Source organism: Erpetoichthys calabaricus, chromosome 5, assembly GCF_900747795.2.
Source record: "Erpetoichthys calabaricus chromosome 5, fErpCal1.3, whole genome shotgun sequence".
NCBI lineage: Eukaryota > Metazoa > Chordata > Cladistia > Polypteriformes > Polypteridae > Erpetoichthys > Erpetoichthys calabaricus.
Window position 1 is genome coordinate 211371858 of NC_041398.2, and position 14563 is coordinate 211386420.

The 14563-nt window shown below is 37.4% G+C and overlaps 2 protein-coding genes across 4 annotated transcripts in view; both read right to left on the reverse strand.

Annotated features, from left to right (window-relative positions):
• Positions 1-2772: 2772 nt before the first annotated feature.
• rad1 (RAD1 homolog (S. pombe)) lies at positions 2773-9135 on the reverse strand. Of its 2 annotated transcripts, none has more exons than XM_028802480.2 (6): positions 8999-9135; positions 8067-8308; positions 6013-6121; positions 4443-4701; positions 3086-3184; positions 2773-3000 (listed from the first exon to the last, which is right to left on the reverse strand). In XM_028802480.2, the coding sequence occupies exons 2-6, from the start codon at positions 8259-8261 to the stop codon at positions 2817-2819; spliced, it is 846 nt and encodes a 281-aa protein (XP_028658313.1). In that variant the 5' UTR covers positions 8262-8308; positions 8999-9135; the 3' UTR covers positions 2773-2816. The 2 variants fall into 2 exon arrangements, with proteins under 2 accessions (XP_028658313.1, XP_051784237.1); XM_051928277.1 differs by lacking the exon at positions 8999-9135 and adding an exon at positions 8873-8975.
• Positions 9136-11865: 2730 nt separating this feature from the next.
• The window catches only part of LOC114652225 (tetratricopeptide repeat protein 23-like), a 28471-nt gene continuing 25773 nt past the window's right edge, over positions 11866-14563 (reverse strand). For both annotated transcript variants that reach the window (XM_028802484.2, XM_051928276.1), the window contains one exon: positions 11866-12499. In XM_028802484.2, the coding sequence (XP_028658317.2) occupies positions 12433-12499 (67 nt within the window). In that variant the 3' untranslated portion in view covers positions 11866-12432. The remainder of the gene's footprint in view (positions 12500-14563) is intronic.

The window sequence follows — 14563 nt, forward strand, 5'->3', positions numbered from 1 at the left end:
ATACAGCATATAATGTTTACAAATACAAATTGTGTATAATTTTATATACATTGTGGCGTGTAGGGGTCACACAGCTCCCCAAACCCAACACAGACACACGTTTTTTTATATTTTCTTCATGGGAAATGCTTTCAGCCATTTCTCACCTGCTCAGCACAGTATAGCAAGCAAAGTAAATAAATAGCAAATACAGCACTTTGCCTTCTCTCTCTCTCTCTCTCTCCCTTTCTCCTTCTGCCTCCACTCCTTCTGACGATGGCTTCTGGAGTAGTGGTGGTGGGCTCCTTTTATGCAGCACCCAGGAGCATTGCCGGTGGCCCATTAGTATGATCCGGAAATACTTCCGGGTAAGGCGGAAATCCAGCATAGTAGAGCTCTGCAGCCCCTGCAGCACCCATAGAACTCTGCCAAACTCCATCTTCCAAGGAGCCCTGGCAACCCCGGGGGGCTGTCATCTATTGCTCCAGGAGAGATAATGCCCTGAGCCCACTCTCACCACCGGTCCTTACACTATAGAGGCACTTTGTATGGGTAAGGGCGCCTGCCATCCCCACAACATACAACATATGTTACATGCTATGTATTTTTGTGTGTCTCTTTTGTTGGTATTGTTTTACTGCCAAGTGTTTTGGGGGAGAATTTCATTGTACTAAGTAAACATTACAATGAACTTGAATTTGTTGAAGAGGTTGATTAAGTATCACCAACAAACCTAACCTGCATATATTTCAGAATGTGGGAGAAAAACCAGACTACCCATAGTTAAACCCAATGGCAAAAAAGTAAAAAACTCCACATTGACAAGAGAGATTTGAACCCAGGATGCTGGAGCCATGAAGCAGCAGAGCTTTCCATCGAGTAAATCAAAATAGTCTCAACAGTGTTTGTCTTTTGCTATGTTTGACAGTGCCTTCTCAAATAACGACTACCATGGAAATTTATATTGTAAACAATGAAGTGCAAGGCATTCAATTCTTTTTATTTTAAAGGAGTAGTTAATTTTATATTTTTGATTTAAATTTTTACCATTCATCTTTTATCACACTCTTATTGTCATGAATTAGGCACTTTTTTAAACATCCTGAGACCCTTTACTTTAATTTCATTACTTTCTTTACAGAATTTACGAATGATTCTGTGGTCTCACCTATCATTATCACTTATGAATTTTAAGCAGGAAATCACAAGACTGGGGGCAAGGTAGCAGGACTTAACCCTGGACAGGGCATTGGGAATGTGTGCCAAGAAAACATTCAGTGCACCACCACTGAAAGTCTATGCTTTTGACAAAACAGAGGTGGGATCCATGAATCTGTGCTCTTTATGTCAAATTCACAACACATCACCTCACAGTAGATCTCAAGACAGATCACAGTCTTGGTGATTAGGAGCCACTGTGCTCTCCTCATTTACTTCTTACATAAAAGAAGTGCAACCCTGGAAGGTCTTGGATTCTCTCAAATGATTTATACTGTGAGGCTACCAGTACAGGGCGGCACGGTGGCGCAGTGGGTAGCGCTGCTGCCTCGCAGTTGGGAGATCTGGAGACCCGGGTTCGCTTCCCGGGTCCTCCCTGCGTGGAGTTTGCATGTTCTCCCCGTGTCTGCGTGGGTTTCCTCCGGGTGCTCCGGTTTCCTCCCACAGTCCAAAGACATGCAGGTTAGGTGGATTGGTGATTCTAAATTGGCCCTAGTGTGTGCTTGGTGTGTGGGTGTGTTTGTGTGTGCCCTGCGGTGGGTTGGCACCCTGCCCAGGATTGGTTCCCTGCCTTGTGCCCTGTGTTGGCTGGGATTGGCTCCAGCAGACCCCCGTGACCCTGTGTTCGGATTCAGCGGGTTGGAAAATGGATGGATGGATGGCTACCAGTACACCTGACAGCATTGTCATCTGTCAAAAGTGTTGCCCATATACTGCTGGTTGCACTTTCAACAGATGTGAAGACCTGGATTTCAGTGGTACAAAATAAACAGATCTCCTTTTAGTAGCCATTGAACCATTGAAGGGTTAGTTTCTTATGACAGCTCCACAGTTGTATAAAGCTTCTGAAATGGGCAGCACATTCCCGTTAGTCCCAGGTATGGACTGTGTGCTGCTCTACCAGGAACTCTGCTTCTGCCAGTACCCATTCCCCTGCTGTCAAAATTCAATCTGGTGGCTCTGTGGCTTCTTGCCAGATATTCACAGCCCTTGTCCGTCACTCACTCTTTTTCTTTCAATAGATGGTCAGGCACCCTTGGCTTCTAAAAAGTGGAGTTATCTCAAGCTGACCTGCTTTTCCCACCAAAACTGAACGTGAAGACTGCAACCTGCTTTCTGCCATCTGTACAGCCTCTGTCTTACACAACACTTTAATTACTAGCCAGGGATTACATCACAGCCCTTATTAATAAAGATTCCAGTAACAACTGGGAAGTTAACAGTATTATAAAATATAGTATAAAAATAACACAAACAGCTTTTAAAGAAAAATAAACTTTACTTTTTCAGAAATAACAAGAACAAACAGATCACATGCAATAAACTTTTTGAAATATAACATCAATATATACAGTATATATTTAAAAGTGTGGCAAACTTAATGATGTAAAGAGTTGAGCTACAAATAAAACACCTTAAGAAAACATTTTATATACTTCATATATATATATATATATATATATATATATATATATATATATATATATATAATGTTACTGCCATATCCACTGTCTATCACAGAGATTCCTTCCTTAGAAAAGTCCCACACAGGTAACATTCTAAAGCTGGGAGACAACAGTTTACTGTGTAAATGAAGTTTACAATATAAAGCAGTCTGGTTATGGCTCTTCTTCTGCCATTTCTTCATCTGGACAACAGTAATACTCGACAAAACAGATTTGTCCATCATCATTTCTAATCATGTACTGCAAAGAAAGAAATCCACGATTATCTGTTCTGACTGATACTTTACAGGAAAGAGCCAATGCTTTTGTAGAAGGCTTCAGCAGAGAAATTTTATATCTGCAATGATAGTCATATGAAAAATTAATCAAAAGAATAAACATATCATATTGTAAGTGACTAGAAATATATAATGAGTACTGGCCTGTTTGTCTGAGTCTGGGTGCACTGAAATATCTCCATCATATCAGAATCCTTAGGATAGTCACAATGAGTACTTCCAGAGTTCCCAAATGTTGACAATCTGTATTGTTAACCAAGATAAATAAACAAATAAATACACACAAATGTTATGATGGAATTAGCTATCTAATCATTACAAAATGAATGCACATATTTTCTAGATTAATGCCAATCCCACTTACTACATTTTAATGTTTAGAGTTAAAAGAGTATTCAGTATTGTATTTTATGTGTGGGTAATTATAATTGTGCAATTTCTAAGAGTGATCATTGAAGTTCACACCTGTCATAGCATTTTCAAAAGCTTACAAAAAATAAACCATTCATCCATCCATTTTCCAACCCGCTGAATCCAAACACAGGGTCACGGGGGTCTGCTGGAGCCAATCCCAGCCAACACAGGGCACAAGGCAGGAACCAATCCCGGGCAGGGTGCCAACCCACCGCAGGACACACACAAACACACCCACACACCAAGCACACACTAGGGCCAATTTAGAATCGCCAATCCACCTAACCTGCATGTCTTTGGCCTGTGGGAGGAAACCGGAGTGCCCGGAGGAAACCCACGCAGACATGGGGAGAACATGCAAACTCCACGCAGGGAGGACCCAGGAAGCAAACCCGGGTCCCCAGGTCTCCCAACTGCGAGGCAGCAGCGCTACCCACTGCGCCACCGTGCCGCCCAAAAAATAAACACTCATGATTAATCTCACAGCTCCAATTGGCTAAGGCTGCATCCAGTGGGGTTTCCAGCTTCCGTGTAAATTCTAACTACAGACAGCTTAGGCTGACTAGTGAGCTTAAATTGGTCCTGTGTATGTGAGTGTGGTGTTTAATGGACTAGCACCCCAGGCACTGTGAATATACTCATTAATTTTTGGCAATGTAGTTTGTTTGACACTGACAGGAGAATTGTGGTGTATACTGTGCATATATATATATATATATATATATATATATGTCTCATTATTAGGTTTTGCAGTTATGTTGCACATCTTTCTTAAGAATATTTGTAATTATTGTATAGCATTTTGAGCTCATAGGTAGTGGAGAGCTTGATAAGAAAACATAGATCATTTCGTCATGTTGGAAGTGTGCAATTGCAAATAGAAAATTTAAGTCTGAAAGTGAAAAAGTGTGATCTTAGTTGCTGATCATAAAAGAAATGACACTTAAGCCAGCTACTATGATATATGACTTATTATTTATATGATACTCTTCTACAGCACTGGATTGCTTTTATATTGCTAATGGCAACATGAAAATTAACCTTACTGAACTTCCTTACAAGCCAATACTATACATGGAATACTCACCTGAAAAAAGGTTTATCAGGAGACATTGTGATTTGCATAACTTCACTGGTCATGTCTAGCTCAGAGAAAGCCTCCCGAAGACTATCAGATTGCAGGATTACTTTGTTAACAACATTGGTGCTGCAAAAATCAAAGTCCAGTGTCTCTTCTGGTTCTTGGGTTTTTATTTTGCACACTGTTACCACTCCACCTTCTTCCAAAAATAACGTGAGAGGAAAACCATAACCACTGTAGCACATCCTCAGAGCTGTTGTCATTCCTATTGGTGAAACAGAAGTGAATACTGAGAATGCAGCTCTGCATCAAATATAACATAATAATGGACAATAGAAATGTGTATTTATTTTAAGTGCTTATTCATGTATCTATGGTAATGTGATGAAAATACAGAAGAATGTTCAAAATACCAATAATTTCAAAAATTGAGACAACAATACACAGGTTTTTATTCTGGACATTAATGGTGTTGTTCTTGCCTGAACAGACTGCAACAAACTGCAAGGACAACATGTATCCTTTAGTGAACTGAAGCACATGAAGAATTCAGGTGTCTAAAGAAAGGTGCTAACACCACTGTGGCAGCATCATTACAAATATAAAGACGGTTAACGATAATGTTGTTTAAAATAATAGAGGAACAGTTTATAAGCACGTTAAAAAATCATGCATGTATAGAAGCTCTAAAATATATATGCCTGAACAGCTATCACAGAATATATTAGAGTCTAAGTAAAATATGTTTCATAATTAAAAAAAATATTTTTTGTGAAATCAAATTGGATCCAAAGACTTACATTTTAAGGTGTCAAGTATTGGTAGATTAACAAAACAAAATGTTTTGATGTGAAACAGATATTTAGTTGGTTCATTCTAGTTAACCTGGAATCCAAGCAGTACTCAAAGCTGGTCCCAGTGAACTGTTGTGGAAGCAGTTTTTCATTTATTAATCACAAGCCAGTTACATCCTTGAATTCAAGTCACACTTAATTACATTACTTATTTCATCTGTCATTACAAACTGTGTAATTCATTTTTGCAAGAGGTATATCACCAGCAGCAGTTTTGTGTAACTATTCTTGAGTAGGATAAGTAAGTAGAGAACATCAATGGATCAATTGACATCTATTTAAGTGGAGAAGACTGGCGAGCTTTGTTGGGCTGAATGGACTGTTTTTGTCTAAAATTTTCAATTGTTCTAATACAAAAAGATAATGAAAAAAATTCATTAATTTTTCACTGTAAGAATTGAAAAGAACATAATTGTGGTTAAATATTTTAGAAAAATATACAGATTATTCTAAAAAACATCTAGAATTACAGATTAAGCGTAGAAGCAATAAATCCATTTGAGACACATGTCCAATCACAGACAGTAACTAGTCACCAGTTACAATACTGGTTGAAATAAAAACTAATAGAGACAGTGGTAATGTAAACCCAAGTTTGGAAAACTCTGATTTATAACATTTATTTTAGAATATTATGTGACCAATACCTTTCAAGAAGTGTTTAGTCCATTACAAGGATGTCAACAGCAAAATAAAATCATGTGTTTATTATACACACTTACCTGGGACAGCGCTGCTTCCAAAAATACTCAAGCAGTCTAAAAGAACAGTCATGTTAACACGAAACATAACAGAATCTTCCTTGATTATGAATTCCTGGAAAATATCTGCCTGAAAAATAAACACCCCATCCATAATTTATATCAGCAATCATATTACAAACAAGAAAGTTGACAAACTGGCATCAGGAACAGCAAACCAAGCACAGATTCATACTATAGAAAGTTTCATTTGGCTTTTACAGAAGTAGAACAGCTATTTTGTTTCAAAGATATTTTTTACTTATATTTACCCACTGCAAGAACAATTTCATTTTTCACACATACCCAAAGCCTGCCTCTGATAAAACAGTATAATATCTTACCATAACACCAATTTTAAATGCATTTAAAATTAAAATTCTATCAATACGATATATGTCTGCTAATAAACTGATACTGACTACTGCATCAAGATTCTGTAAGAAAAAGGCATAAAATGACACTAAAGAGTACATTCTACAGATACGCAGAACATACAAAAGTGTTTACAAGTGTTACATATAGAAATAATCATTTTGTCATTATATGGGCATATTTGTAAAGAAGTAAAATTGACCAGTTTAGTATACAGTATTTGCATATTAGTATACGTAATGTCCATAATTAAAAAATTGTGTAAAGAAAATGACCCCTTTTGTGTTAACGAATAATCTAAAATAATTATGGTTTTCATTTTTTTCAAATGAAAACTGGTATGCATGCAGCCAGTATAAATGGCCCTGATGTTGCCCTTTAAATACCACTCCTCTGGCTTCTGTGGTCTTGGCAACATTTCAGGATTTGACCATCAATTTTCATTTCATGTCTTTTGCTATCACTTCCATTCAAATTGTCTTCTCCACCTCTGTACAGACCAGCAGCAGTCACATCATACATCCTGAAGAGTTCTGAGAGAATGGTTTTGATATAACTGCCATTCCTGGTTACAGGCCACCTGCAGTTTACCTACCACGTACAAATAGAAAGTAAATGATGCTCTGATCTTCCACAGACCTTATACCCAATTGAATAAAACTGGCAGTATGGCTAGGATCTTGCTCTTTAATTTCTTCACTGTTTTATCACTGTGAAGCTCTTCCATATAAGAAACAAGCTCAAGAAAACACATGTTGATACCCCTGTGCGTCCTTCATCACGGACTTCTTGACTAAAAGAAGACAATCTATAAGGTTCCTTGATTGTGTATCAAAGAGAGTTTGTCATCAACAACAATCCCATGGAAGTGGCTTGCTTCACTTTTTTTCCCCACTATTAAATTTATGGTATCTAGATACATTCTCAAATTATTCTTGCATTGTTGGCTACATCAACATCAGAGATGGGGAAGAATAAAGAAAGGACTCTTGTCATATGATGCAGGGAGAACTACCTGGAAATGAAAATTACCAAGGCAAAGGAGTTGGTGGTGTGTTAGGATGCCCCTTAGACCAGTTTCCATAATACAGGTAACAGGTATGTGTAGGTGGTGCATCTGAACTGTGGCCTGGATTGGATGGATGATTTAGACATGCCACACAAAAATGGCAAAGGTAGGCTCTTCTTTTTGAGAATAATCAAGTCTTTTTCTTCTTTTTTTTAATTTACAGTATAACAGACTTGCTTGGGATGTTCTACTAATCCATAGTTGCCAGTGTACTGTTCTACATGACCGTCTACTTAGGGAGTAACAACAGCTCAAATAAACTAATCTGGAAGCCAGCTGCATTACAAGACTGATCCTGGACATAATGGAGGCAGTACTAAAAAGAAAGGATAATGGCAAACTCTGAGATCACTTTGTCTAATTCCTAGTGGATGAGAATACCCACTGTGTACTCTGGGCTATATGCAGCTCAAACATTATGTCATTCATCATCAGAGTACTGGAGGTAAAAGTTTAATGTCTTTTGTGACATAAGCCTCTCATTGGTACCTTTTGGATGAACAAAGAACTTGTGTTTAGATTACTTGTAAATCACATTCAAAAACTGCCCTTAAAAAAACATGTAATTTTTCTAAATTATTAAACCACTTACTTGAATAAAAGCATTGGCTTGTAAACACTTGGAATCTTCAACAGTAACCTTGATTCCATTTGAAGTGGCCAAAAAAGTGGCATGATCCTTAAACTGGATGGCCTTCAGGATGTTGGAGATGTTTCTAACATTGTCCAGACTGGCTATAAGGACATACTGTTCGTCCCCTGCTTCTGCTTGAGATGACAATGGCATAGCAATCTATTCCTGATTGGGAGAGCCCAACGACACCGCCAGAAAATCTGTTAAAAGAACGTTCAGGGATTACAACGCCACGAAAACTATAATATATAAAATATTTACAAAATATGAAGGATTAAACATGAAGGTGCTTATCTAAGTATATCTGAAACAATGCTGTACTGCGCCTTTATCGGATTTCAAACAAGAATTTTACAAGTTAGTTCATGTTTTTTTCCATAGTGGTTGCTAATGCGTGTAGCTTTTACTTTAAGAACAGCTTACACATAATACAGTTGACAGCAAGGCAGACCACCCGTCTTCGTTTAGTTAGTACTCAAATATCAAAGTCATTTGTACAGCATAATGTTTCAACAAGTCCTTTTGTTCGTTCAACTCTGAACATAATAAACAGACAAATACAATCAATTTCTGAGCTTCAGCATTAGTATGGCGCTGCTAAGGATAAGCAGATTTGAAAATGGATGGATGGAAAATGCAACTATTGGCTCGCGGGGCGTCAGTGTCCATCCCTGCAGCATCGGACGTAAGCGCAACATCCAGAACTAGAAAGTAAATATACTGCAACACATATTTGACAGTGGCGATTCATCAATGGCTCGTACATTTTTTAAAGGAACACTACCAAATGCTACCAAATAGCGACGAAGTCAAATATAATAACTGTATCCTATGAAAACATGTCTTGATTAGATTTTGAATTAAGGACTTCAAACGTCGCCGCCACTTACAATTTTTAACTTTCCCACGGACTTGTCACATGATAAGCACTTCCTGGGTCATCTCAGTGATGACGTACGAATTGTAACCGCTGCGCACACCACGCTTTTGGCGGTTTCTTTTAGCAGTCGTTTGACAATGTGTGATAAGCAGCAGAATTACAACACGGATGGTGAGAATCTATCTATCTATCTATCTATCTATCTATCTATCTATCTATCTATCTATCTATCTATCTTCCTGCAAGTTTTTACATTATGTGGTGCATTACTGCCATCTTCTGTAGTGGAGGTGGTAATCCTTCTATTCTGACCATATTGAAAATTAAAATACTCATATATTGTATTACTTCTCTTTTATAGTTCTTCGTAATATATTATCTATGTACTCTATGAAATTACTTCATTTTCCCCACTCTGGTGTAGACCCTTAAAATGTCATGTTAAGGCTATTGTATACCAAAATATGTAAAAATGTAGGTAATGTACACATTTTCTAAGGTGGATGGAATCCGTTTTAGGAACAAAGAAAACTGGGTGTTAGCAGATTTACAAATTTACAAACACTACTTTCTAACACGTTATGACTTAACAAGATAATTAACATTGTAAGTGTAAATGTGTGTGTGTGTGTGTGTATATATATATATGTGTGTGTGTGTGTGTGTGTGTGTGTACAGTATATGTATGTACATAGTGATGGAGAGCCGGGATTCTTACCTGGCTGGGATGCCTGCGTAATGGAAGGACCAGGGAATGGAATTTGCACTGGACACTATCTCCCCCAGGATGACAGAGGGCAGCCCCCTAACTGACGGTGGTGCCACCAGGTTGGAATATGGAACCTTAACACTCTCAGGGCCCATGGCTGAGCCTTCTTCTGCAGGGCTGCCGCCACACCCAGAAGCACAGGCAGAAAGAGATTGTGGAACACCTGGAGCAGTTCTGGGTGCTGTAGAAAAGGGGCCGTCTCACTCCATTTGAGGAGCTAGAGTCAGGAGGAAGAGGGACGAAGCATGCCAGTGGAGGACAGGAGCCAGAAAGGAGAAAGAGAAAAGAAAATGCTGTGTGCTGTTCATTGTACTGTGCTTTTGGGGTGGGGATGAGGAACGAAAGACAAGCATTTCCCCTTGAAAATAAAACCTGTGTGTTAAAAAGACATGTGCCTCTGTCTGTTGTGTTGGGTGTTTGGGCAGCTGTGCGCCCCCTGGTGGTTCACAATATAATAATATAATACTCCTTATTACAATGTTTTAGAAAGACAAAGCTTTGCCAGCACTTATTCATACTGAATCAGTTTAGAGTCAGCGTAACTTGTACGTAATTTTGTAAAGCTGAAAATCAGAATTACCTGAGCAATGTTTAGAGACCACTGGAAAAAATATGAAAACTCAACACAGACGGTAATTAGGCAATGATTGTAGTCCTATATTTGTAAAATGGCACACCTTACTACTGCTCTGCCATGAATAAATGCTATATTTTTGAACAATATCCAATTGTCCTGATAGACATTTTGCATTTATTTTTTCTTGGGTTTTATCTAATCGCTAAACATTTTTTTTTCTGGAGTTCTATTATCCAGACAATAAGATTCTAAAATGTATACTCTGTTTGGAGCTTTTATTTAAAAATTAATAATTTTAATATCAGTTTCAAATGCAATTTTGTTTTGGTCTTGAGGACCGTCATTTTGAGAAGTTTGCATCACCTGTTGCACAGTAATACTTTCCGTGATGTACCAGGACTGTACAATGGTAACATCATTGACACAGCTATAAAGGATACCTCCTAACTCCTCCAAGCTGAGATTTTGATAGCCATTACGTGCACTTCTTTTTGTGACTTCTGCCATCACAATTTAGCTTTGATTTTTTGACTTTGATTTTTGGTTTGAATGTCTTGTTTTGAAGCTATCCTCTTTTGACCTACTCTTGTTTCTGACCATGTTTTTTCTCCTGGTCCTCCCTTATAAAAACGCTTACTGACACTGCTTTTCTTTTACAGAAATTATTTGTAATACATAGATGATGTTTTATAATATGTTTGAACTAAAATGGTATTAAATAAATGAGTTGACCTTTTGTTTGTGCACACAGTAATGTTTATGAACTTTTTATTTCATCTAGTTGAATTACAGTAATCAGAAAATTGTGACATTTTTTAAAGACAGGAAGGTAGTGTAGCGGTAGTACTGGTGCCTTGTAACCAGGAGACTGGGATTCAAGTCTTGGATGTTTCCTCTTTGTTGTCTGCATGGCCATCTTGTGTCCACATGGGTTTCCTTGGGTTACTTGAGTTTTCTCCCACAGTTCACATACATGCAGTTTAGGTAGATTGGCAAGGCTAAAAATTGGCTTCTGATATGTTTTCACCTTGCAATTGGGTGGCACCTTCCAATTTTCCTGTAACCCTGCTCTGGATAATTTGGGTTGGAAGATGGATGGATGGAACCATTATATATGGAAATTACGGAATGAAAAAGGTCTATTTTTTAACTAATAATTTTACCAATAGTATTAGTGTGGTTTGTGGCTTTAACATTAACAGCACATTAGGTAAAGTTCACCATTAAATACGGCCAATATGTGTATCCAGTGTAGAACCGAGCTAACTACAGATCACATATCACTGGAGCCTATCCAGTCAGCATCAGGTACAAAGGTGGACCAAATCATGGAAAAAGATGCCATCCCATCCATAATATAAATTCTCATTCATATGTACCCTTTAAAAATGTTAACAAACTTGATTTTTTTCTAACAAAAGTTTTTATTTTGATCAATTAAAACATATTATATGCTGCCTTTGGCTGGTTAACAATTTATAAAACAAATATATTAATTTATGCAGTGATCCTAATTACCTGTTCAAGCATATAATAATTTATAAAACAGATGTATTAATCTATGCAATGATCCTAATTACCTGTTCAAATTATGTCTGTCCTAAGTGTACACCTGCTCAAGATTTAAAAATGTACATTATTCATTCTCAATTCCGCTCAATCCAACTCAAGGTTTTGCAGACCTAGCCTAATTAACTTAGATTAGTGCACCCATTCACCTCAAGGCCCATAACCACACACACAACCACTCTTACAGACTCAATATAGAACAGCCAATTCACCTAACATGAACATCCTTGAGATAACCAAAGTACCTAGAGAAAAATCCAGGCAGACTCTACACAGACCATGGACAGATGTGGGATTAGAACCCTTTAGGCTGGATCTGTGAGACCACTGTGCCATGCTACATAAATATTTTTCTTAATAGAAAGAAAATCAGATTATTAAAAATGACTTGTTACTGTAAGTTCTATAGCACATTCACAGTAAAAACTGTTAAGATGTGGTCAGATTTTAAAGGAATTCATAACCAGATGGGCTAAGCATGCTTTGAAGTATTTTCTTGAGTCTTCAAACACATTTTACGGTAAGGTCACTAAGGTTCCAGGTTATTTGATATTTTCTGATTCATTTTTCTGTTATTTGCAATAATAACTGGTGACCTATGGAAAAAGGAAACAAAAACAGTATGTAAGTAAATTTCCTTTGGAAAAAAAATCTAAGCAAAAATTAAAAACATCTGAGTAAAAGAATTTGATAATTATAATTTGAGAAAATACAAGACAACAATTTTAAATCTGCTTAATCCAATTCAGGGATGTAGAGCCCTGGCAGCACGGAATGTAAGACAATGACCAACCCTGGAGAAGGCACTAGTTCATCACGTTGGGCCCAACTCAGTCAGACCTACACAGACAGATCTTGAATTACCAATTAATGTAACCTGCATATCTTTGGAGATGTTGGAGGAAAGCTGCAGTACCATGGAAAAATGACACACAGACACGCAGAGAATAAGTAAACTCCAAACAGACAATGGCTGGGAGTGTGATGTGAGCACTGGATGCTGGATCCATAAGGCAGCCGCAATACACACTGTGCCTTCACAAAATACAATATAACCATAAAAAACAAAGCATCAGATAGGAAGTTAATTTTGATATAAATGAGGTATTTACTGTATTGTCTTACAGTGTTCAGTGCATTTATCTGTATTGCAAAACTAAAATATTAATATGCTCAGTATGTAATGTATAAAAGGAGGCATGAGCTAACACATAAAAAAACCCCACTTCATTCAAGCAGCTTGTGAGCAATTCATTATTGTATTACATTATTATTCTTTATTGTATTAAAACCTCATTTGTTCTGTAAACAGCATTTTGATGACACAGGTTTTGGAAAGTTTTATTGTAAAATAAAGATTAAATTAGTAATATGCAAAGGTAGGAATTTTTGAAAGTATACAGTATGTATATGTTCCTATACATATAAAATGTAATTCATTTCTTCATTAACAAACTCAATTATCCCAATACAGGGTTATAGATGGTGAGAGGATTGGGCATAAGGCAGAAACACAAGGTTCAATCACTCACACACATCAGGCCAGTCTAGAGTCACTAATTGATCTTGTTTGTATGTCTTTGTGATGCAACCAGAATACCTACAGAAAGCTCATACAGACACAAAGAAAATATGCAAACTCCACACAGATACCTATGTGATATGAACTAAAGAATCTGGACATTTGAGGCAGTAAAATTACTGTGCTACACTATTCCCCCCATTTGTAATTTATAATTTACATAATAATCTCAAACCTCTCTAATGCAGTTTGGGTTTGTGGGAGACTAGAACCTGACCTGGTGAGTAAATAGTGAATGATGTGGTTAAGACAATGGATTATAAACCTTAAGGCTGCCAATTCAGTATCTGACTATGACTCATTGTGTGTTCCTGAGTGTGTCATTTAACCAGCCCACATTCCAACTGTAAAACATTTACATTAATAATTATACTGAATCTTAAATTCATCAAAATGTTGGATAAAGGCAGGAACAGACCAAGAACAGAAAACCTTGTCCTTTGCAGTCTAAACTCATGCACCCACCCATATTCAAACTCATATGGAGCTAACTTAGAACCACCAGTTAACTTAATTTGCAAGTCTTTGGGATACAAGAGGAAAGTTGATTTACATCCATGTGTAAGCTATACGCCATTTAAAGTCTGCCAAAAGAGCAACTCCTAGTGAGCAATAAAATTGCCCATGGATTCAACAATTCCAAATAGCTGGTTTTATTTAAACAAAGCAAAAAGTAGAGATTAATGTAGGAAGAAAACATTGTTTTCAACCAAATAAACCAGAAAATATTATCTATCACTACCACAGTACCAATTTCATAATTATTTCTGGAGACAGGGGTATCTTATAATATTCTTGTGTTCCTAGTTCAGGGTATCCTTGGGTGGAAATACCGCATTCTGAGTTGCTTATTATTAATTTCTCCTATTAAAAGTACAGGAATCCATAGCATCTAGCCTGCCTTCCGGTGATGTCAGTAGGAAGCTACCAATTCTTTCTCAGTAGGCTTACAGAACTGTCTGGGGGATTCTTGTTGTCTTTGCCTACTTACTCTTTCTGTCTCCTACTCCTAAGGGCAAACTTTGCATAGAGAGAGTATATTTGCTTTAGAGAAGCTCTCCAGCTGCCAGTGTTGGTT

What these genes read in the sequence shown, in the direction of transcription:
- rad1 (XM_028802480.2), bottom strand. Translation starts at nt 8,261, where the DNA reads ATGCCATTGTCATCTCAAGCAGAAGCAGGGGACGAACAGTATGTCCTT. An exon ending in AAGCCAATGCTTTTATTCAA is followed by an intron (nt 6,122 to 8,066) that starts GTAAGTGGTTTA and finishes TTTATTTTTCAG; the next exon opens with GCAGATATTTTCCAGGAATT. An exon ending in TGGAAGCAGCGCTGTCCCAG is followed by an intron (nt 4,702 to 6,012) that starts GTAAGTGTGTAT and finishes TTTCACCAATAG; the next exon opens with GAATGACAACAGCTCTGAGG.